The following is a 25,516-nucleotide window of genomic DNA, read 5'->3' on the forward strand; positions in this document are numbered from 1 at the left end:
AAATTTTTAGCCAAATCTAGTTTACACAATTTCCAAAACACGCTTCTTTGCCTGCAAGAAATTTAAACCTGACTTTTTTTCAGATTCATAGGTGTGTGAAATATTGGCCATTTTTACTCAAAAAATGCCTTTTTATTACGTTTTTTGAATAAGTAGAAACATATGATCAACGTTTCCTTTCTTACATTTATGTAAGTGACCTACAGGAGACGTTTCAAATACATCTCTGTAATTGCAAGCTTCTTTTCCTAATAATACTTTCCCATTTTCCACTTTTCAAATGCAGTTCTGTCCACGTTTCCACATACTAAAAAAATCTCAAAATTTCAACCTCTACCGCTTTTTCTACCGTGGTGCGGTCGTGCGTTGCGGTCGGCGTTAGCGGGTTAAAAGACGGCGCGGGTCGGGTCATGGGCTAAGTGAAACGTATCCCCCCGGTGCGAGGCGTGCGGCGGGGATGACGCAGGAAGCTGAGGGGCTGGAGATAAGGCCGCTAGACCAGGGCCGATAAGCACCCAGCACCTGTTAGAAGATACACTCGCAGGAGGCAGTAAAAAAGAAAAAAGAAAGGGGGAAAAAAAGAAGCATAGCCCAACAGCGTACGACAGAACATGAGCCGGGGGTGTAATTGTGTGAAAAACGAACAAAACGACGCACTAAAATAATATATGAACACGAGTTTTTACACGAGTATTTAAAGAGTCGAGTTGGAGTCGCTCAAGTTAAAAGTCAGAAAACTTTAAATGATCTGTTTTTGCATGTTGTGTTATCCTCTTTGTGCGTTTTGCCTCATTAAAAACAAAAGTTAGATTTTCTTTTTTTTTTTTTAATTCGTCAAACTTGGTGGGAACACTCAAACCGAGTGCATTCTTGTTGTGATTTTTTTTTTTTAAACTCTTTTTATTTCTTAAGCATCTTACGTAATAAACAAATCATTAAAATGTTGCCGTTATTCGCGACATTTACCAATTTTTTTTAACTCAAAGGTCTGATTTGTTCATGTTTTAGCTGGTGATGCGCTGTATCTTTTCAACCGATAAATAGAAAAACTGGTTTAATTCAGCACCTATTTATTATTCACATTCGTTTTCATGACTATTTTAAATGTCGGAAAATAGTTGAGTTTTATGCATAAATAGTAGCCACGATCAAGGACTGGATGGAAATTATGGACATTCGCAAAATGCAAAAAAAACAAAAAACATTCAAACTAAATTTGAAAATGGACAGATTTGAAAAAACTTTTAACTAATTGGGATAAATATACTGTATAGGACAATTTGGATGCTTTTATGTAAATTTGTATGTTCTCTCTGTGTCATGTTCTTTGTGCTGTTCTGTCAATCACACGCACCAATTGGTCTTCTTTTCCTTAAGTTGTAGCATTTTGCACATCGCATTGAGGTATAAATGTATAATAAAACTGTTTCTATCATGAATTGGGGTAAAATGACATGTTTTACTACTTGTGTTGATGAAGAATTTTGATTGTTTTAAAACGGTAATAAGTAAAACCCTGTCCCGTTTATGTTCTCGCACAAATATCGAAAGTTGAGCTGTGCAATTTGTGAAATATGTAATTGCTTTGGTTCTTTTTCAATCGAGAGTTCGACAGCCAATCCTGTGTCAGTGAAATCACATGGTTTGGAGGAAGAAATGCGACTATATTTTGCCCCGAATTGTCAACTTTAAAGGGCTGGACTATTTATGTTTTCTAAATGAACACTGAAAGCAATTGTGTGTGTGTTTTTAAAGCTTGATCGCTCAATATGAGAGAAAAAATACATATATCTGTGGGTCATATGCTTGAATTGAACATCTTTTTTAAATATTGTGAAAAATATATATACGTACAAATCATGACTTGTCAATCTGACGAAAAACAAAGAAACATGATGCATATTGCTGCCTCGTGCTGCCAGACTAGACTAAAAACTGTTCCAAAAGTTGACCAAGGAGGGCAAGTGATCGCCGCCCAAAGCCCACGTACGCGCGGATAAAAGCCCAGTGCCGCTGAATGGCGTCCGGCGCGGCCCCTGCGGCGTCATTTGTAAGGTCAGCGTCTGGCGGAAAATGATGCCAGTTGACTCATGACATGTCAGAGCCGCCCGCCTCAGCGATCAGTCTGGGAAATGGAATGTTGGGTGTGTGTTTTTTTTATATCTTCTTCTCTTTTTTTTGTTGGTTTGTTTGGCTTTTAACGGAGGGCCCAGGGTCACAAACACGCATCGCAATCTGGGAGCAACACAGACCTTGGAAGATGGCTGACAGGTGGATGGTAAACAAGAAAGAGAAGTGTCCGGGAGAGTGATTAGAAGAGATGGGACTATCAAACGGATCTCGGAGGAAGCGGAATGACAATTAGGATGCGCGTGTCATGTGGGGAAACGGGGGGGATGATACACGGAGGGGCCACGGTTCAGCTACGAGTCAGTTTTTCCCCGTGGATTGTGTTGTAAAACATGTTATCGATGGCAGGGAAGACGCCGATATTTGGTTGTTGCTGGTGGCCGATATTTGTCGATACCGATAATCTATTTAAAGATAATGTAAAGATCACAAATGAGCTTATAAATTATACAATTTATCTGAGATTTAATCATAATTCGTTGCCTGATTGTGTAAACGTACAGCCATATTTTTAGTGTACCGTATTTTCCATACTATAAGGCACACTTAAAAGCCTTTAATTTTTTCAAAAAACTACAGTGCGCCTTGTTTATGGATTCATTCTGGTTGTGCTGACTGAGCGATTGTGTGTGGTACATGTTTTGTTTTGCATAATGCGCCTTATAATCTATTGCCCCTTATATATGAAAAATGATTGAAAATAGAGCTTTCATTGACTGTGCGCCTTATACCGTATTTTCTGGACTATAAGTCGCACCCTTTTTCACAGTTTTGGCCGGCTTGTATATATACTAATATACTTATACTCTGGAGCGACTTATATATGATATTATTTGTTAATTTCACACTTGCAACCGCATCTCATACTCCAGTGCAACTTATATATGTTTTTTTCTGCATTTTTTGGCTGGTGCGACTTGGGTTAGGGTCCGGAAAATACGGGTAATAGCTTGAATTTCCATATTTACTCATTTAGAAAGTAAAATAGCAAAAATATGGAGATACGGGCCGGTGCCGATACTGGGGCCGATATCTCGCACATCTCTGATCGACAGCTAGCTTGATGCGCTATAATAACCCATGTTTGTTTTGTCGTTTGTTCTGAAGCTGCGAACGCACCTGAAAGTTCAAATTGAGAAGTTTTAAATGCCTTTTCCCTCATTTTATGATTTGAAAATCTGACATCCGGGCTTTAAAATGATTGTCTTGATGAGTGACTCTTACATAAAGTAGTTGAAGTAATTAAACATCGACAAAACTTCAAGAAAGTGGTTTGATAATGGGAGTTAAATCGCTCGACAAAAATCACGACTTTTAAATGCATGGCGACAGGAGCGGTAGAAGCTGGTAGAGACATTGCCCACTATATCACAATAAAAACTTTTTAAAGCTTAGTTTCCACGGGAACGGTTGAACGTGAATGTCCATGGTTAATTTGACATCTTTATTTGAACTAAAACAGACCCTTCTCCAATTCGATTATCAGATTGTTCTAGTAAACGCAACAAAACACAGAAGACGTCGAGGGGGGATTTCAATGTTTCAGACGTCCTTAGAAATTGCAACAGTGGTGGAAGTACAGATACAAGAGCAAAATAATACTCAAGTAAAGGTATCCCATCACAATCTACTCAAGTAATAGCCTTGAAATCTTGTCACACAGATTTTGAGAAACGTTCAAGCGTTCAAAGTGGCGATTTTGATCAAAGAATTGTGCAGATCGCAATTTGGAACTGTTTCTATTGGATTTCATGCACGTACTTAATGAACATGATCAAAATAAACCTCCAACCATTTCAAAAGTACAGATTCCTGCACTTAAATGTAGTGAAAGTAAAGAGTATTCACTGTAAAATACTAAAGTAAACCCTAACCCTTTTACTTTTGTACTGCATCGCGTACGTTTTTAGGAACCGTTTCCACATTGCACGCTTGGAAGACAATCGTTCACATTTCCTGACGCACAATGCCCGCTCGCTTTTACAGTACGAAGAGTGAGCGCTGCGCATCTGTTCGCGCATCAGCTCCATGACTCGAGACTTTGATACGCGAGACTTTAAAGCTTTGTTGAATTGCGACCCGTCCGTCATCAACCGTCCGTCTCTCTAAGCTACGTCGTCTCTGGTCAGCAAATACATAAATCAATTATGGTTTTAAGCTTTATGCCGTGATTTACCCAACTGATCCGGGCCGGATTACAGCACGGCTTAGGGACGTGTCGCGGGCCCGCCTTGACATTGGTGGCGCATGCAGTCGCACACGCCAGCGCGGGGGGATTGCACGGAGCTAAAGGTGCTCCGAGGGCCAATACACAGATTTGGAAATAATCTCGGCAGGATTTGTGGACATCGTGACCTAAAGAGCGACAGTTAAGATGATGATATGGGACAAACGGTGTGGTTGTTGCAGTTGTGAGTGGAGTGGCAAAGACTTGGAATTTCTCAAGTTTTAACGATTATTAAATGCTTCTAAATTACAAAAAAAAACTCAAAGTCGTATATTTTAAATTAAAGCGTTGATCTTGTCACTATTATAATAAAAATCACATGGATTTTACACAAATTAAAGTGTAATATGCTACAATTTATATTATAATTGACAAAGTTTAAAGAAAAAACATGAACGGGTTTCGCCATTTTAACTAAATTTAACGCAAAAAATGAAATTGCAATTTAATATTAATTAGCAGAGGCCAACATTTATTATTGAAAACAAAAAATACTAGTTATTGTTGGGGATGCAGTAATTTTTGCAAACATTTTGGAACTTTAGCTCAGAAATTTCAAGAATAAGTGTCAAAAAATAATTTTAGAAATATAACCGCCCCTCACTCAAAATAAATATAATAAGTGCCCCGTTTTATCAATGAGGTCACATTAACTCTCTGAAATTCCATGAAACCGTATTGTTTTGAAGCTAGATTATTCTGAAAGTTAACGTTCCAAACACTTAGTTGTTTTGTGGTTCAAAACGCAAAAATAAAAATGATGTCCAACTATTTGTTTAAGTTGTCAGGAAACTTCAGTATTTATACATTGTTATGCATTCTACAGCTACAAGCTAAGCAATGTAGCATATCCACAGGGATCAATTGTGAATACTCATTTGGATTCAATTTGTTATGTAGTAAATACTATCCAGACGCCAATCTACCAACGTAAAAAGTAATTCTAACTTTTCATTCAACGCAGCCTGCACCTTGGCATCCGACAGGTGACAAGAGCAACTATTGGCCAGTCATATTTACAGCTTTTGAGGATGTTGGTATCACTCCGCCGGGGCCCCATGCCAGTCCTGGGCAGCCGCATTCAAGTGCCAACAAAGCGGCTAATTAGAAGCCCAGAGTGGGGTTTTCTGGTTTGATACTTCCCATGGCGGGGCCCCTACAAGGTTGCCCTCTCTCCCCCCTCCTTTTCTCTGGTCCTCGCACACATACATGTACTCTGGGGCTGCCTGTTTGTGGGCCCTCCTCCACTGCGTCATGCCAAAGCGCTGGAAGAGAAGCGAGGGAGAGAGAGAGAGGTGGAGATGGACAAGGAGAGGGAATGAAAGAAAGAAAGAAAGAAAGAAAGAAAGAAAGAGAGAGAGAGAGAGTTTGGGTACATCCTCTTTCATGTGGAGTTGACCCGGAGAGAGCTTTAATGGGATCAGAATGGGATTAAAACCCTACAGTGTACAGGTGCAGGGCCAACATGGGGCCGAGAGACCACAAGCACTTGTTGAACCAAACCATTGTATCAGAGATTCATTCCTTTGAGCTAGCAATTTGATACAGTAGCTTAAGGGGCATGAGATCATTACTTAGATCTTAGGACGTCACAATATCAAATTTTAATGCCAAGAAACATCACGATTTTGGGGATTATTCGCTATTATTGGCGCTAAAACAAACCTTAATTCAATCATCGTTTCTCACTAGTTTTATTCAAACCATTATGAAATTGGCACATAGACAACTTAATGAAATAATACTTTACATGTATTTTTTTGGCGAACAGATTGAATTTTTGACATTTCTACTTAGATCTTGTCTAATGTAAAATTTCACATCATGTTCTGTACTCCACAACATTGCCATCTATATTGCTCATATTTAGGAAGTGTTGCTTTATCATTTTGATGTTAACTGCACATCAACATTAAAGTTATGGAGGATTACCATTCAGTTTCACCCAAAATCCACAAACTTCTCATTTGCTGAAAGATCCACGCATTCCAATCTTTGAATTCCAAATAAAACCATTCTTTACAGTATTTCAGATTCTAGTCTCCAAAACAAGTGCCTGTTGCTAGCCCTGCAGATTCCCACCAGGAAGCAGCAGAAAGCGCATTAACACATCACCTGATAAGTGCCAGTAATTAGCGGTCTCTGCGGCGCAGCTCTTGTACAGTATGTTTTCCTTGTGGAGCGCCGGGGCCCCGCAGGACAATGGACCGGGGCCCCAACGTGCGAGGGTTCACAGCAGCCCTGCCACAGCGCATCAGCAGAGGGCCCGTCTGAGAGCGGGCCCCGGCGAGCATGCGCAGGGCGATTCCAGTAAAGAAACATGTGCAAGAGGTGCTTTGAACACGAATCCCAGCAACGACAAAGGGCAGGCGGATTCATGAATTTAGTCAAAACTTTTGGTTCTTTATCCATTTATTGAAATTGCCAAGGAACATCAAGGCCAGGACAAGCATGAAGTGAACTCATGCAACATATTTTAAAGATTTTTGGCTAAAGATCCAATTGCAATTTTTCTCAAAACCTATGGCATTGCAATTAGATTTGTGATTTATGTTTGAATAGTTTGATTCTGTTCAAAGTGCAGAGTTTAAACACAAACTGGAGCATCACATGCATTTCCAAACACGTTTGTAGAGGTCTAAACTACAGGATTAGCAGGTTTTATACTCAATAAAACAGGATATTTTCTTTGCAAATGACAAATAGTTGCAGTCTTTGCCACTTGCAACCATTAAACTGTTTAACTGCCTTCTTCAAACCCCAACCAAGCCCATAATGTCATTGTATCACTGGGCAAGACACGTCGCCCACACAGTAATGTGACTGCTTGTGACAGAAATGGCATCAAGCCTGAAAATCTACCAATGTACTGTGCAACCGGTTTGCTTTAGCAACTCCAAACTATAGAGCGATTAGGAATTAGTAAAACGATTAAATCTAAAATGAAGCCAATCTGTGCCAACAGCCAAAAACCGCCACCAGCCCTGCTCTGTCACTCGCACACAATCCTACAGAGGCTGGATGGGTCACGTTGCTCAAGGTTACACCAATCATATGCGATGGTTTTACAAGGATCATCTGTACAATGACAAAATATTCTCCCAGCATTAAAAATGACTTTCCTTGGTCTTAATTGCCTGATAATTGACGCTGTCTGTAATGCATCTCCATTAGCGGCCCTTGCACAGCCCACTGAGCAGCTCTCCCTCGCTCTCTCCTCCCTTCTTCAAACAGCCGCCTTCCTTGGAAATCCGCCGCTTCTGATGTAAGAAGGTGACAACGCACGACGGCGGCCTGCAATTAAATATTTGATCTGACGCAACGCCGCTCTCCATTTGTGTGCGTGAAGTGTGTATGCGCGTGTGTGTGTGTGCGAGTCCTTTCCCCGGCGCTGCTAGCCTCTGTGCTAAGTCTTTAATCGATACATCTGCCTGCGCTGACAGTGAGGACAGGCCCAGAGATGGGAGATCAGAGACGCGGTGCTGTAAATCTTTACAGTTCAACCACAGCCTTTTAAAGCTTGTCTATAATTGGGCGCGGGCCAGCTGCTGCACCGACTGGGACATGGTCAGAAAACCCCTTTTTCTACAAACGCTGCCTCTTCCATTCAATAAGGGCAAAGCCACCTCAGAGGATAAGAACAAGGTGTCAATTGGAATAGCAAGGTTTGATTCAGTGTTTGGAAGCCTTGTCGTCTTCAAGGCTGGAGAATAATTTAGGATTAGATCGTTTGTTCACTGAATTTGACAAAAGACATCTGAAGAATAAACATACGTGTCTGTACACAAAATTGCTTGAACTCTGCGTGAATGTTGGCGATGAAAAGTTGCAAATATGAGCAAAGATAGTCGTAACAACGATCATTCAATTAATTCAGGGAAGTATACCGATGACGCGACAATACTATACAAAAACACAAATGTTACCAGCATTGCTTATCCCGATGGAGTTGTCTATACCTTTCACACTCTACAGACCGAGCAGACTTGGCTCGCAGAGTGATTTCAAATGGGGCATAATTTAGCCCTTTATAATGGATGCTTTGTTGGCGCGCTGCTTTTAGGAAGTCGACTTTTGCAGGTTTGGATTGCAGGCTTGGGTTTTGTTCTTTTTCAGCCATACAATCTAATGCACGGTATGACGAGTGAAAGTATATATATGACTTGAAGAAAAAAAAATCGCTCAGTTCTCCCAAAAATGTTTCATTTAAAAGCATAGACAACATTTTCTCTGATTCCTCTGCCGTTCGAATATTTGCTGAAGAACAGGTCAAGTTTTTTATCTTCTTTTGCGGTTGTTCTTGTTTAGAAGTAAAGCAATGGTTTAGTCCTATTTTAGACCCATTTTAGCTTTAGTTTAGAGCTAGAATTGTCATGTTTTAGACCTGGTTTAGATTAGTACTCAGAAAGCCAAATATTTTCTTAGGTAAAAATGTGGTTGGTCAACTTCTTGTTATGTTATCTAACTGTTGTAGATAACGTGATCTCATCTCGGAATCACGAGCCATAATCGTGGTTTGGAGCGGTGATGAGGATTTCTTTATATCGAGCAACTGATCAGGGATTACGCATATTTTTTCTTGTAATGTATATAAAGAATCTGAACATGACAAGAGGAAGAATCGAAAGAGTAAAGACACCTGGAAAGTATCATTATTTGCGGAGGTTTTAGGATGAAATGGGAAACACCAGAAAATACAGACGGGGAGAACATGCAAACTCTTCACAGAAAGACCTCTGGGACCTTCTAGCTCCAAAGAAACCAAACCAACCACAAACCATATTTTTCCCCCAATAATTTTACTTCATATAGACCCTTGTAGCAAACAAAACGCTGCTTTCTGTTAGCTTGGTACCAGTCCAGGAGTTAGCACTACTGCGTTTCACATAAGAGTTAGCATTAGCCTCCAAACATTACAAACTATGAAAATCCAGGGCTGTTTTGGTGACTGACAACCACTCGACCTCATGTGAGTAACACCAGAGCCTCTTTAGAAAACATGACCACGCGTAGAAGTGTTTTGTGTTGATTGTTAACGTTAGCGATTAGCGCCAAAATAAGCATACATGCTAACAACCTTGTCAAACTGAGAGCCACAACAGTTTGACAATGAAATGTGTGTTTAGTTCCATCAAGCACCACAAATCCTACTGTTATAAGTGGACTTTAGAATCTAGAGGTGGAAGTTAGATACAGAAAGTGAATACTATGTGATGTATATATAAACAACAACCATGTGAGTACCAGGATGTGAGCACCAGGCTGCGTGTGCATCTATTGTGAACACATCACTCCTAGAAAGATACAAGAAAATCTCACAAATCTAAACTCAATTGGTTGCGTTCCAATGTCATCCTAGAATGAGGTCATAGTTCTAGATTGAGAGCAGTGAACTTTATTGGGCAAAATGATTATTAATCCAACATAAATACCACAAATATTGAATAGTTTCATTGCAATACATTTGCCATGCTGAAACTCCTTTCAACTGTTGCACATTTGTGTTTGAATAATAACTTAACAACACTATAGTTTCACTCAAGCCCATCCGTGCCAATAAAGACATTGAACGTTGTGCCAGTTTTTGTTTCATGTGGATAGGGCAAGTAGTTGGCGAGATCTTATCCATAAACGGAGTAAACATTTGCATTTTCAGAGAAATACTACCATACAACTGGTTCATTAGAATGTTGTTTCAACCGTATTGATCTCAACAGGCATCAAACCAGCTTCCATGTGGCTTTACGAGATACCAGACTGGACGAGATTGCATCTAGATCTCGATACAGACTTCGCAAACACTAAAAAAAAAATCACACTATGAAATCTTTGGACTTGCTGGTGAGTCCATTTAAGCCCCTGGCACTCGTACACAGCCTCGCAGGAGGAGGTTGCGTGCTCCTCTGCTAGTTATCACGAGGCGACCGCTTGATGCTCCGTGTTGTTTCTGGCTGGAGCTTTCGCAGGCGGACATCAGTGGTCGTTTGATGATAAAGGGTGGGCGGCGCGCGGAGGGCCACGGCGGCGGCGCATGGCTCTAACAATGTTTTCAGACCACGCCGGTCCGCCCTGTGTGCCGCAGTAAGCGCGCATCAACACCAATTATTTATCTTCAGTGACAAAAGAAGAGAGCGAGGGGAACTTTGGGAAGAGTCTTGTTCCACTGTGGGGGGCTAAGAGATGTTAAAAGCGAATGGGAGCTTGATGTATTATTAAAAGGTGTATAGAAACGAAAGCTGGCAAGATTCGGAGATTTGAGACGACACTTTTTTGTTTTCTTTTTTAAAGCAATACGCGGTGACTTCTAAGGATTTTGGGTACAATTATGGAATCTGTCTGCGGCTGTGCACTTGAAAGCCCTGGGTATCGCCTTGTATTGTTGTATAAAATGTGAAGAAAGTTATGTTGATTTGACAAGATGTGTATCCTCAAGAGATGGTGGAGTGTTGCAGTGGAGTGTAGAGCTGGCTGCGAATGAAAGAAGTCTTAGTTCACAATCCTATTTGGCAGCAATAAAACATGAATGACAATGGTCCAGTTGTGTAGTTTGTATATAGACACAAAAATACTTCTTAAATAATGTACTATGTAACTTTTCTGGTGGGGTGGGTAGATCTGGTCGTCTACATAGAATTTATACATCTTGTCGTTATTCAATTACATTTGTCTTTATAGCAGAAAGAAAAAGATGCATTGAAAAACATGTATTTACTCCTTATTTTATGATTCATTTTCTTCATTTTTAACATTTCACTGATAATTTGTTAAATATAGAATAGGCAAGGCAAGGCAAGTTTATTTGTAGAGCACATTTCATACACAAGGCAATTCAAAGTGCTTCACAGCAGGAAAAATGCATTAAAATCACAAAGAAATTACAGAAACAGAAATACAATAAAATTTACTAAATTAAAAATTATCAATCCAACTGATTGTCTAAACTAATAAAATCACAAACAAAAGAGAAGAGTGCAAAGAAAAAATCCTTTCAGTCATATGCGCAGCTAAACAAAACTGTTTTTAGCTTAGATTTGAACATTGTCAGAGTTGAAGCCTGTCTCACATCTTCAGGAAGACTGTTCCAGATTTTAGCTGCATAAAACTGAAATGCAGATTCCCCATGTTTTGTCCTGACTCTGGGCACCAGCAGGAGGCCGGTCCCTGAGGTCCTCAGAGTCCGAGATGGTTCATATGGCACTAACATATCCAAGATGTACTTTGGTGCTAGGCCATGGAGAGACTTGTACACAAGCAGAGCTGCTTTAAAGTCTATTCTCTGAGCCACAGGGAGCCAGTGCAGAGACCTGAGAACAGGACTAATGTGATGGTACTTCCTGGTTCTAGCCAGGACCCGAGCAGCAGCGTTCTGGATGTACTGCAGCTGTTTTACAGCTCGTTTGGAGAGACCAGTGAGCAGAATAAGAATGAAAAACATACATTCTTACTTGCCACAGATCTGAGCTGTAACTCGGCCCGGTCGTGTCAACTGGCTCGTTTCCATGGCAATATATAAGTTTAAATCAACTTCCATGGAGACAAGCAGGTCCAACAGAAAAGTTACATAGTGACTCTTTAACCACAAGGATATTCCAGTGTTGTATTAAAAAAAAATAAAAGCTAGATAAATAATCACCAAAAATATTATGCTGAAATTGTTGTTATTTTTGCTGTATTTTGCAATATATTTAGTTATATTCTTGCTATATCAGCTGGTCACAAAAGGTTTTATCTGGAGTGAGCGACGCCACAATAAACGCAATAAACGGGAAATATATATTGATGTAATTATGAAATGTATTGAAGCAAATCTGAGGTTAATACATACCTTAATCTGTAAATATTACACGTTAATGATAATAGTTAACCACCAAAGCGAAAAGTGAACCACCCAACTACATACACATGATGTAGCCCCTATTGTTCCAGAGGCTAATCAGAGCTGTATCTGGCTTTGCTTTAGTGGGGTTATCTGTCCCGGGGTGATATGCACAGATAAGGAGAATGGGCCTATGTTTAAACACCTGGGGCCCGGGGTATTAGCAGAACCCCCCCTACAGACCCCCACCGTCACTACAGTACAAAAGAGGAGGAAATGGAAAAGAGATCGGCTTCTGATGTGAGCCGAGGTTAATGTGGGAACACTTTTGAACGGAAAACTACCATCATTGACATTTCTTTGCGACTGAAACATTTATAAGGAAGTATATGTAAGGTCCTACAAGATAAATACGTGATGGTCCTAGAAAAGTACACGTTTTCAGTGGGTCAATTCACGTTCTAGAATGTATTGTGATGATGATTATGATCCACAAATGTTGAAGCTCATCATTGTTTGTCTGGCTCCACAAAGTTGCCGAATTAATCTTGTGGTTTAAAGGCGTTTCCACCGACAACAATTAAGTCTTTGGGGGTGAATAATGGCACCACTTTCTGAAGATATTGTTTTCCCCATTGTTCAGTTGTGTTGACAGAGAGGACGCCGAGTTAATTAGAGATATGACCCATAAACCAGATCCAACAAATCTGCAATCTGACCTGTCTCCAGCTCAATTTTAAGTGTCTCGTGAATGAAATCTTTGCCAATAGCACATTTTTTTACACAAACTAAGTGATATATACAGCGCTAACTCTTATTATTCAATCCACTGATTTTCTATGTGAAAGCTGTATATATGGGTAAATAATAAGTATTGCTCATTTTTGTACCTCATTTGTATTTCAAATCCGTCCATCTTTCAAAGCAAGAATCGAGTAACTTCCATTTTATTTTGAGCATTTCTGAAACGTTCATCTTTGATCATACCAATACTGTAGATCTTTACACCGTTTTGTCTTCCAATGACATAATATCTACCATATCACAGCTAATCAAGTTCATTTGATGAGTGAAATGTGCAGACAACCTTTGTCTTACTTCGCTCATTGCCGCTACGCATCATTTCCACTACACGTTATGACAGCATTACCTTCTTAACCCTAGGCTTCCGCATCACAAATCCGCACTTAATTCAATTGCATTTGATATTCTCTTTTGCCATATCTCTCCAAAGTACTGTACTGCCGACGCAAGTATTGATTCATCGTATTAACACCTTTTACAAAGCCCCTCTACAACGAAATCCAATTGTTCGCCTGTGATGCTTATCTGACATGTTTAACGGCTATATGCGGCGCGGGGCTCTTTTGAAAACAGCCGCTTTTTTTTTTCCTCACTTATGCCATGTACATTACAGCGAGGGTCAGCCATTTGCATGAGAATAGACGATTAAGAGAGAGAGATAAACCCAAGGCTAGTTTCCCTTGAATTGGATGCTGTGGCTGGAATACCAAACAGTAGAAGGCCGGTTTTCTTTTCTTCTCTTCCCCTCGCGACGCCTTTGCTGTAGAATTAGCCACAGCATCATGCATTTTATTTTCACCCAATAATCGCTCGAGCCTGTCGCGCCGCGTTGATTATTTGGCGCGGTGCAGAGGTTACTAAATTGTTGCTGTAAAGACTGTCTGGCGGAGGTAGCGGCCGACTTCCTTAAAAGAATAAATTTGGTGTTGTCAAGCGCCGAGAGGGAGGATTCGGTGGGAGGTTATGGTCTCGGCGTGTGTATATTTAGTCCCCTGAATGCACAGGTAATCAATTTAACAACAAAGCCGGGGCAGGATTCAAATTTAACTCGAGATGAGATTGTCCCAGGCAAACAGATTAAGTTAATAATGCGAGAGGTTGCGTCTGGAATTACAAGTTGAGCGAGAGATTCATTTGGCGTTGTCAAAGTGTGGGTTATTGGAAGTCGCTTGTTCATTGCAGACTGTAAAATAACTGGATAGGGATTAAAGGGTCGACTGGACATGCTACAGTATGAGACATTTGAAAGAATACGACAGAATCGTTTCATGTGAAAAACAAAAATAACGAGCATCTGTCAAGAGTCTTAAAAAATGACATGCAAATGTGTGACAAGTGTGATTGAGATTGAAGTAGGATTTTTTTAATAAAATATTTTTGTTCGGATAATGTGAATGGGATCATAGATGAACCACTAATTTCCCTCAAACATCACATTGCCTCAGAATGTTTTATTTTATTTATTGTATTTATTGTATTTGTTGTATTTGTTGTATTTGTTGTATTTATTTCATTTATTCTATTTATTCTATTTATTCTATTTATTTTATTTATTCTATTTATTCTATTTTTTTATTTTTTTTACTTTATTTATTTCAAAATTGAGACAAATAAATATATACACCTGTACAGTTTACTTTAAATTTAGAATTTGCGTTTATGTTTTTATTTTGTAGAACTACACAAATCAGTTTGAACCCGTTTTGCATATTTTTAGCATCATCTTTCTATTATCATACGTCTTAACATCCTTTTTGCGAGTGTCCAGAGAATGTTTCATGTGCAATTGAAAAACGAACGCGCGATTTCCCTTGTGAATCAGAGCGTTTTTCAGTCTAATCTAAAAAAAAATCTTGTGTGGTCATTTCTCGTACGCTAACATTCAACCATTCCCTATTAGCGCTCCCGACCTCCACCTTCACTCTGGGTGGGGTATTTTATGATATAATCCAGGACACCGCGGAATGAAAGAGTGGCACTAACAACAATTTATACAGGAAGTAGGTACTTTCAGGGCATGGGGACCGAGCTACAGCGCCACACAGGTTTCACACCGGTGACCTGTGCCACATCTGGAAACTATTCTGCTCGTGTTCGACTTGACCTGGCTGCACTGAGTAAACGCCAAACTTGCCCCCCAACGTTTTTATGCGTTTGTTGTCGGGGCGGCGGGTGACCCTGACACGGGAGGCAGTTGGGAAATGATGTGTAATTAGTCACCGGGAACACAACTCCTTTTGACTGAAAACATGCCTCAAAATCACCAGCGCTTGAGCCAGTTTGACAGGAGAGAGGTAAGAGCTGAATAGCATGGAATTAAAAGAGTTTTTTTAAACTCTTTTTTTTTCCGTCATACTCCATGTATTATTTTTTTAAACCATAAAACAACAAAAACATACATAGAACATCTTGACCTATGCAAAGAAAGAGAGAAAGGATCAAAATACATGTATATGTTAAAATAAATGCATAAATTAATACAAAAAAATACAGCTGGGCAGGACCATAGAGAACTCAGGATAAATAAAGACAATTAGAAAGTAATAAGGTTGAAAGAGATTAACGCATACTATGGCATAAAGTCCCATTTTGTCCATTGTTTGTTGAATTTGTCTATATTTATTCATTTTCTTCAGTAGATATTATTGCCAGGTCGTCATGTCACGATTGAAATGCTATGAAAACTCTAATCAAGATCAAAACGGGTGAATTGAGTAAGTGATTCTAAACCGCAAAAGAAAATACTGGTAAACAAAAAAAAAGTTGCACAATAGTTCTGGCCTGGATTGGAACATATTAGCCTGGGTTTATACTGGGCTAAGACTTAACCTAGTCCTGGTTTGGGCTTTGTTCTGTTGTGCTTTACTTGGGTTTACTTGTATATTGGCTTTAACCCTAAATTAGTGCACAATTAATGCTCGATTTCATTCAGATTTTCTTCCGCAATCCATACATGGTTGGCAGAATAGACTTTTTTTTTTTATTCCAAAACGCTGCTAAACATAACATTCCATACTGAGATCTACAATAATGAATGGCTGCAACCGGAACCCTAATATTTCATTTTTCCACGACCGAACATCTCGCTTTCAGAAACGTGCGTGGGAACTCTGATTACGCTCTGGTCATATCTTTTCATGTCCTTTTGACGGAGCAGCAGACAGCGGTGATGCAATGTTTGATTCCTACGCGGCACTCGGGGTAGGCGGGCGGGGACTATACGTGCACAATATTAAGCAGTGTCGTGTCTGCCTATCAGCCCGGCCAAATTAACCCATCAGTATGCTGGGGGTGCAGCACGGGCGAGATCAATGCATGAAACGGTTTGGAAATCTCCTTTGATACACCATTTCCCAGCTTGAGCGACTTGACGAAATAACTCTTGAAACAGAGGCAACTGAATTTCACATGCCAGACTTTTCACAAGATTGACTTTGGACACGTTAAAGACTTTGTTTTAATGTTTTGTAAAAAAAGGGTTATTCAAAACTGTGGCTCCTGTTTGACCGACCTGGTCTGTAGATTCATTTCCAGATAGGGGTGGGTGATAGTGACAAAAGTGAATATATCAAGAACAAGAATTATATGATATTTCAAGCATGAGGAATGTGCTAAAACAGGGGTCTCCAACCGGTAGCTCACGGCCCCCTTTTGAGTTGCTCACAAAGGGATTTCCAAAACATTGGCTGTCTCAGCCAAATTTGGTTACGGCACCATGACCTGCAGTTGTCCATGTGCAGCAGCACGAGCTGCAAAGAAGCCAAAAACATACAGTTTTTATGAGGAGTGGGCATCAGATTTCTTATTCACAAATGTCAATGTCTGATCTGTGGATCCAGCTGGCTGAGGGTGAGAGATGGGGTACAGTGTGTAGTCTATGGTTTTTGTATTGGTCATTGATGCTTAACTGTTATTACCCATAGCACTGTAGTGCCTTCTCTCTGTGTCGACCTGCACAAACTTTACTCTCCTCTTTCCCTGCAGTCACGTCTCTTCTTTGAGGTGTCTCCGCTCCTTTTTCTGTTTTCTAAAATAAAATAAAATCATATCATGCAGCCAAGTGAATGGGCAGTAACCTGCTAAAATAGTATATTATATAAACCTCAACAAAATACAAGAAATCACTTATGATTTCTTCAAAGTTTTCTGAGGGTCAACCCCCAGACCCCCCCGTCCCACCTGTTGTGCCTCTGCCTATAAACAAATAACAATATGTTGAACCATGTCCTTTGAGTGCCTTGAAGGTGGAAAGAAGCAACATAAGTACACGGTAGTAATAATATATTGGTTTGTTTTGTATATAGAGATAAATGTTCATACACTAGAAACTACAATTTTCTTCACCCAAAATAAGCTATAAAATACTTTGGAACATGGTTATTTTGATCCAGTAGCTCACAGGGGCAGAAAGGGTGGAGACTAAAATGTGCTTGTAAATGTCTTGGCTGAGGTTCAACCACAACACTTACCATGGAGGAACAATATCATTAACCTCAAAAGAGCAGATAAATCCCTTCGTTCCTTGTCTGGGAGAATACACTAAATACTTTTGTCACTGTACTGACTATTCTAAAGTTGCATACCTCCAACGCATCAACTGCAACGTCATTCCATTTTTTTTTGTGAGCACACGCCAAAGTGGAGTGACAAGTTCCCCAATTTGGGCCCAGAGACTTTATCAGGCAGAACAGGGCAGAGCAAGTGACTGAGCAAGGAAACTAAAAGTGAAAGAATTCTTGTTGTTCAATGAGCTACTGAGTAATAAAAAACATCTGTAGCTTAATAAATGTCAGATAGGTTTAATGACAACCAAACGTTCCAGAAAAAACAGCGACATGTCCATTGTGGGAAATAACTTACTTGTTTTCCTGTTTTCGTTGTGTTCAAGTGCAATTAAAATGCACTTTTAATGATCTTACTTAAAAAATAGACATTTCGCTTAAACTTTGACCTACAATTCACTTTATTTCCAGCTGATTTTTGGTTAAATTGTTTTGGCAGCCCTTTTTGTCTGATCCCCCAACTTTCCTTGAAATCTGAACAAATGAGCCGTAAAAGGAGACTAATAAGCTCATAGTGCCACATTTACAAAATATTGAACGGATCTTCTTAATAAGCACTCGTGCTCAAGGCCGGCCACATTTCGGCTCTGTTTGAAGTGCGCACAATGCCACCTCCTTGACAAAACACCATCGGCAGTGGCAAAAAGGAAAAGAAAAAAATAGAAAACTAATTTTAAAAGAAAAAGAAAAGGAAAAAAGAGGAGAAACTGCAAGGAACACTTCAACAGTCACACCAGGAGCACACTGCTTTCTAAAAACGACAAAGAGAGACCTTTGTGCGCTGACAAGGCCTAAATTGCGGAGTGCCGGTTTAAAATCTCCAAATGAACTGCAACCGGCAATTCAGGTTTGAAAAAGAGAAGGGAAAAAAAAAGAGAAAAAAGCCCGAAACATGGCCTCAACCTGCAGGCATTTGACATAAAAAATTATGTGTGATTAATGTGCTGGTATGGTCTTCATAATCAACATAATAAGTCATGATATAAATGTTATGACAACTCTTAAGTGGGATCAAAAAGAGAAATGAGGTTAAAAAAAAATCTAAAAAGGAATTGGACGAAAAGCACTGACACAAAAATGATGAATATTGCACAATGGAACTGGCCGGGTTCTGAACAGACGAGCCAGGATAGTCATAACTTCACTTCACACGCCCAAAATGAGACGAAATGAGACAAAGCTTAAAGACATCCCAGCAGCGTTGTAGAGTTGTCCTGGATAAAAGAGAGCCGCTTTGGTAAGTACGTGCGAGTCGCTGCTTATATCTGGCAAAGTGTAGCTAATTGCCTCAGACAGTAGTTTATAAGCGGTCACTTGGGTGTTGCTATTACGGGATGAGACCCAGGCGGCCAGACGCTCGCGATGGAGCTGCCATATTTACATTTTACACGTAACGCCGGAGTTACCTTACCCGTGATAACCATTTGAGATGAGCAATATTAGCATTGGGAGGTTGTAAACAGAGAAAAAAAAAATGGTGTGAAGTCTACGTGTGCGTTGTTGTGTCCTCCTTTTTTAACACCTCGATAATGGCGCTGGAATATGAATTATAGATGAATCATGAATGAAGTCTATTTCTATTTTGCTTGTTTGTTTTCATCATTTTTAGATAATGATAAGATACCACATTTTTCGAATACCGTATTTTCCGGACTATGCGTCTTTTTTCATAGTTTTGGCCGGGGAGCGATTTATACTTATATTTATACTTATTTACTTATACTCCGGAGCGACTTATATGTGATATTACTTGTTATTTTCACACTTGCAACCGCATTTCATACTTACATACTAAAATACGATAACTCATTATTGTGCATTAGTAACATATGAATTAAAATAGTAAGCAAAAATAATCAAAATATTAATTATAATATTTATTATTATTTGTATTATTATTTGAAATAATTAGTCTGAGCAAAGTTAATTGTTAAAAGAAGGGTTTCAAATAGTCATAATCAAACACTCCTGACACAATGGATCAGTTCACTTGTCAGAGATTGATACCTAGAATTCAAATTTGCATAAAAGTATCAATACCCAAATCAGTATCAATACATTTTAAAACTTTTACACAAAGAATATACACATTTTACCTTATACCGGTAGTTAACGTCGCACTAAGTTTATATCGCATTGGTTTGAAGTGATCGTGTACTGTGGTAGAACTGAAAACAACTTTGCAGTGAGTTGATAGAGTCAGAGCTGTAAAGTGCAAATGTAAAGTGCAAAGACAACACAAATGAACCTTAAAAACTAAAATAATAGAGGAAAAGAAAGAGAAGAAAAGAAAAACTGAATCGTGATCCTACCTGTGCTGCTCCACGGCTTCGTTGTCGGGCAGTTCGGCGCCGCACACGTTGCACCTCTCGTGTTGGTTGCGGGCCTCTTGCTTCATGCCCACGGCCAGCTCGCCCAGCTTGCTGAAGAACTCCCTCTGAATGAAGCTCGGCGGCAGCAGTCCCCCGTAGGCGCTGAAGTCCATCGACATCGCCAGTGCCGGGGACATGGGCAGCGCTGAGGCCATGGACACCGGGATGGACATCACCGCCTCCGCTTTGTGATTGGTCGGCAGTGAGTAGAATTGTGCCAGATGTTTCTCCGTCATCCCCGCCATAGCTTCCAGCCCCATCTGGCTGACCTCTACCTGCTGGTCGCCCATGCCGTCGTCTCTGACATAGTGCAGCTCCCTGGCGCTGGTGATGACGCTACTCCTCGTGGGTGTTCCCGGTCCGTCTCGGTTCCGATCATCGCCGCTGCGTTCGCCGTTGCTCGCGTCCATGTGGTGCGGGCTGCCGTGACCGTTGCCGCCCATGTCCACTTGCATCATCTCAGTCTTGATCTCGGGCATGAGGTGGTGTGCGTTGGTGGCGTGGAGAATCTGCTCGGAAGTGAATCCCTGCTGGAGGAGGGACTGGCCAATGCTCATCAGGCTGTCCACCGCGGCTTTGGTCGGACTGAGCGCGGACACGCCGAAGGACGTGGACACCGACGGGCTCTGGTCCACCATGCCGGACATGGCGGACACGTGCTGGAAGTGGCTCTCGGCGGAATGCTTTCGGGAGTTTTTGTGGCCCTTGCGCTCCTCGTCCTCCTCCGTGCTGGCATCGTTGACGCTGACCTCAACGTCGTTTTCGTCCGAGGACTGAATGGTTTCGAGGATCTTGAGGCATTGCTCCTCCAAATACTCGATCTCCAGTATCTCTGCGGCGTACAGGAGGTCGTCCAAGTCCTCCACCTTGGCTTGGAGCGTGGCAGTGTAGGCGTACTCGAGGATTTGCTGGAAGGTCTTTGGCGATAGAAAGTCCAGGGTGTAATGCTGGCTGTTGCGGTGGAAGAGGATCTCGAACATTTTGCTGGTGCATGCGAGAACGGTGCGGTGGGCGTGGAACTCCTGGGTGTCCACCATGATGACAACGTCGCACAGTGTCCCCGCCAGGCGCATCTGGTTGGCCTTGTGCAGCAGGGCGGTGGGGTGGTTGGGGTTCTGAAGCTGGATGGTGCCCATTTTACTTAAGTCCATGGCGCTGCGTTGGTCGTCGGAGCAGTAGGGGTATTTGTGGTGGGAGCGATCGGCTCGGCCCACTCATGAGGCTTGGCTTTGCTCCCGCTCAGCAGTGCTCCTCGCTAACTGTGTAAACAAGACACAAGACCTGTGGAGAGACAAAGAGGAAAGCGGGTGAATTCTGATGCACGGACAAACACAACAACAGCGGCTCAGGCTCGACATTTTTTGCTCAGAAAGTCGATGCGTTTTATTTTCTATTTGACATATTTGTGTCAGCTGTCCACATGATTATGTAAAATATGCATCTTGAAAATTGGTATTCCTTATTACAGCCAGGTTCAAGGAATTACAATGACTCCATAGATAAAGAACTTAATGCATCCACACAACAGTTTTGCTAAAAAAAATTGTTTTAAATGGCTTGAATGAAAAATACAATATTTATTTTGTTCAAATACATTTTAAACGGAATGAATCTACCGCTTTGTATAAATATTTCACATTATTTTGAACTCAGTAGTAGTATACTTTAGACCCAGCTATTAATAGTTAAGGGAAGCAATCAAGAATATCACTGCGTAGCTTTAAAAGTATGCACTCTGTAACTTTCCTGGTGCGGTTTCCATCGCGTGTCTTTAGAGATGTTATCGCTTCGCCTGGAATGTTCCACAGTATGGCATCAAACTGATCTAAACTTAAAATTATTTCACTATTACTGACTATTTTTCTCAAGAATACCATAAAAAAAAGTGCATTCTCTACTGTCTCGTCTTCACAGATCCGACATATAACTGGCAATAACATCTCCATGGAGACAAACAGGTGGCTTCACTAGAAAAGTTCCTTCCAGTGCACCTTCAACCGGCTTCCATCGTGTACAGTGACAAATATTCATATTCAAACCTATGATATTTCTGTTCTCGCCGTTTTTATTTTCCTCATTCTTTGTTGGCAATCCATCTGTGCAAATCCCCAAACTACTGCCAGCTTCGCAAACTACACTTTACGCACACAAAAGCGCCCACCGACCCCCTGCTTTATCCCAAGCTTCCCCCAAACACGATGTCAAACAATTTTGCCCCGATCTGTCCGGACCAAAATACACGCCGCCGTCTAGCATTGGCGAATGAATTCAGTTACATTTACAATCTGGCCATCTCAAGGTTAAGCCGGCGGGTTCACAAATCAGACGCACACAGACAGACACACACACACAGACACACACACGCTCGGAGAATGGTAAACAGCCGGGGCGCGGGCATTGTTCTTTAAAATGAGCGCTGTATTGACTGTAGACTGGCGAAGGAGGGGCTGGTCGGCGTGCATACCAAGCGCTGGCAGACGCGTTACGGACAACAACAAGAACAAAAAAAACGAACGAATGAATGAAGAAATAAATGAGATGTCTTCATAATCGGTTAAAACAAACTGGAATGCTCGACTTTTTCTTTGTTTTTTGTGGTTTCCCCCAGAGTGTTGTTGTCTGTTGCTCAAAGAGGCATCGGCGTCCTCACTGAAATTAAATAGCATCGCACTCAGTATTCCTATCACAGAGCGTGGCGGAGTGTAGTGGCCAGGAACAGGGAAGGAGGGATGGAGGGATGGAGGGAGGATAGAGAGAGGAGAGGAGAGGAGAGAAGAGGATAGAGAGAGGATAGAGAGAGGATAGAAGAGAAGAGGAGAGAAGAGAAGAGAAGAGAAGAGGAGAGGAGAGGAGAGGAGGGGAGGAGAGGGAGAGAGAGCAAGACAGCGAGGAGGAGGGAGAGGAGAGGAGAGGAGAGGAGAAGAGAGGAGAGGAGAGGAGAAGAGAGGAGAGGAGAGAAGAGAGGGAGAGAGAGCAAGACAGCGAGGAGGAGGGAGAGGAGAGGAGAGAAAAGAAGAGAAGAGGAGAGGAGAGAAGAGGAGGGGAGAGGAGGGAGGAGAGGAGAGGAGAAGAGAGAAGAGGAGAAGGGGAGAGAAAAGAGAGGGGAGAGAAAAGAGAAGAGAGAGAAGAGAGGGGAGAAGAGAGTAAAAGAGACGGAGAGGGATAGAAGAGAGGGTGAGAGAAAGGGATGACGAGAGAGAGGGAGAGAGAGCAAGACAGCGAGGAGGAGAGAGAGTGAATGAGGAGAGGGAAAGATGGATGTAGAAGGAGAAAGGGAGGAAGAGAGAGCAAGAGAGGAGAAAAATGAAAGATGGCAATATAGGGGGAGGGAGTAGAGTGGCCAGGAAAAGGGAAAAGAAGGAAAGAGGGAGAGGAAGAGGGCAGAAGAGAGAGAGTTGTATGAGGAAGGGAGGGGACGCAGAGAAAGGGAGGAAGAGGAAAAGAGGGGAATAAAAGGCCATTAATGAAGTTCAAGCAACAACAAAAACAAAAAACAAAAACATCTGGACAATGAGGTATTTGTATGAAATTAAGACCTATGAAACTTCTATATGTTGCTGTACCAACAGAACAAATACTTTAGCACTTTATCCTTCCTCCCATGAAATATCTAACCAGTTTGTTTTGTGCACACTTCCAAATAGTCAGTGTCATAGTTGCAAATAAATGACTAAATGATTTCATATAAAACTGTTAAATCTGTCACATTTCTTCATAGAATTGATCTAATTTTACAACTGGTGGTTTGGAACCAGCAGAGGAACCAGCAGAGGAACCAGCAGAGGAACCAGCAGAGGAACCAGCAGAGGAACCAGCAAAGGAACCAGCAAAGGAATCAGCAGAGGATGCAGCAGAGGAACTAGCAGAGGAACCAGCAGAGGAACCAGCAGAGGAACCAGCAGAGGAACCAGCAGAGGAACAAGCAGAGAAACCAGCAGAGAAACCAGCAGAGGAACCAGCAGAGGAACCAGCAGAGGAGCAAGCAGAGGAACCAGCAGAGGAACCAGCAGAGGAGCAAGCAGAGGAACCAGCAGAGGAACCAGCAGAGGAACCAGCAGAGGAACCAGCAGAGGAACCAGCAGAGGAGCAAGCAGAGGAACAAGCAGAGGAACAAGCAGAGGAACCAGCAGAGGAACAAGCAGAGGAACCAGCAGAGGAACCAGCAGAGGAACCAGCAGAGGAATCAGCAGAGGAGCAAGCAGAGGAACCAGCAGAGGAACCAGCAGAGGAACCAGCAGAGGAACCAGCAGAGGAGCAAGCAGAGGAACAAGCAGAGGAACAAGCAGAGGAACCAGCAGAGGAACAAGCAGAGGAACCAGCAGAGGAACCAGCAGAGGAATCAGCAGAGGAGCAAGCAGAGGAACAAGCAGAGGAACCAGCAGAGGAACCAGCAGAGGAGCAAGCAGAGGAACCAGCAGAGGAACAAGCAGAGGAACAAGCAGAGGAACCAGCAGAGGAACCAGCAGAGGAGCAAGCAGAGGAACAAGCAGAGGAACAAGCAGAGGAACCAGCAGAGGAACCAGCAGAGGAGCAAGCAGAGGAACCAGCAGAGGAACCAGCAGAGGAACCGGCAGAGGAGCAAGCAGAGGAACCAGCAGAGGAACAAGCAGAGGAACAAGCAGAGGAACCAGCAGAGGAACCAGCAGAGGAACCAGCAGAGGAGCAAGCAGAGGAACAAGCAGAGGAACCAGCAGAGGAACCAGCAGAGGAGCAAGCAGAGGAACCAGCAGAGGAACCGGCAGAGGAGCAAGCAGAGGAACCAGCAGAGGAACAAGCAGAGGAACAAGCAGAGGAACCAGCAGAGGAACCAGCAGAGGAGCAAGCAGAGGAACAAGCAGAGGAACCAGCAGAGGAACAAGCAGAGGAATCAGCATAGGAGCAAGCAGAGGAACCAGCAGAGGAACCAGCAGAGGAACCAGCAGAGGAACCAGCAGAGGAACAAGCAGAGGAACCAGCAGAGGAACCAGCAGAGGAACCAGCAGAGGAACAAGCAGAGGAACAAGCAGAGGAACCAGCAGAGGAACCAGCAGAGGAACAAGCAGAGGAACAAGCAGAGGAACCAGCAGAGGAACCAGCAGAGGAACCAGCAGAGGAACCAGCAGAGGATGCAGCAGAGGAACTAGCAAAGGAACCAGCAGAGGAACCAGCAGAGGAGCAAGCAGAGGAACAAGCAGAGGAACCAGCAGAGGAACCAGCAGAGGAACCAGCAGAGGAACCAGCAGAGGAACCAGCAGGCCCGGCCCTGGCCCCGTACGCTCGCTGCTCTTCCCGCCGCCTCGCCACATTCTCTGCCACCTCGCCCGCCTTTATGCAAATTAGTTGGCTTTAACTAGGTTTCTACAGACGAATAATACAAGGCTTCATTTGGTTGGTACGAGAATTAGGATTTTAAAAGTTAAAGGCCGTTATGAAAGTGATTCAGAAAAGCATTTAGAGAAAACAAATATAAACTATGAGTCAAGTGTTATTATTTAGTCTCCAAGAATGATATAATACTAAAATGTAATTGTTAAAACATGTGTAATCAAAAGTAGAACAAACTAAATGATTTAAAGATTACACTTTCCTTCTCTTTAAGTACCATGTGAACTAATGTGCAGATGCT

At 41.9% G+C, this 25,516-nt stretch overlaps 1 protein-coding gene across 1 annotated transcript in view; it reads right to left on the bottom strand.

Annotated features, from left to right (window-relative positions):
- zbtb16a (zinc finger and BTB domain containing 16a) overlaps positions 1–25,516 on the bottom strand; it is a 235,199-nt gene that overhangs the window by 204,390 nt on the left and 5,293 nt on the right. The window contains exon 2 of the mRNA XM_072446911.1: positions 19,852–21,192. Coding sequence (XP_072303012.1) covers positions 19,852–21,062 — 1,211 coding nt within the window. The 5' untranslated portion in view covers positions 21,063–21,192. The remainder of the gene's footprint in view (positions 1–19,851; positions 21,193–25,516) is intronic.

This window comes from Eucyclogobius newberryi, unplaced genomic scaffold, assembly GCF_026437365.1.
Source record: "Eucyclogobius newberryi isolate DKJ021-1_F unplaced genomic scaffold, fEucNew1.0.hap1 SCAF_15, whole genome shotgun sequence".
In the NCBI taxonomy this organism is placed as follows: Eukaryota; Metazoa; Chordata; class Actinopteri; order Gobiiformes; family Gobiidae; genus Eucyclogobius; species Eucyclogobius newberryi.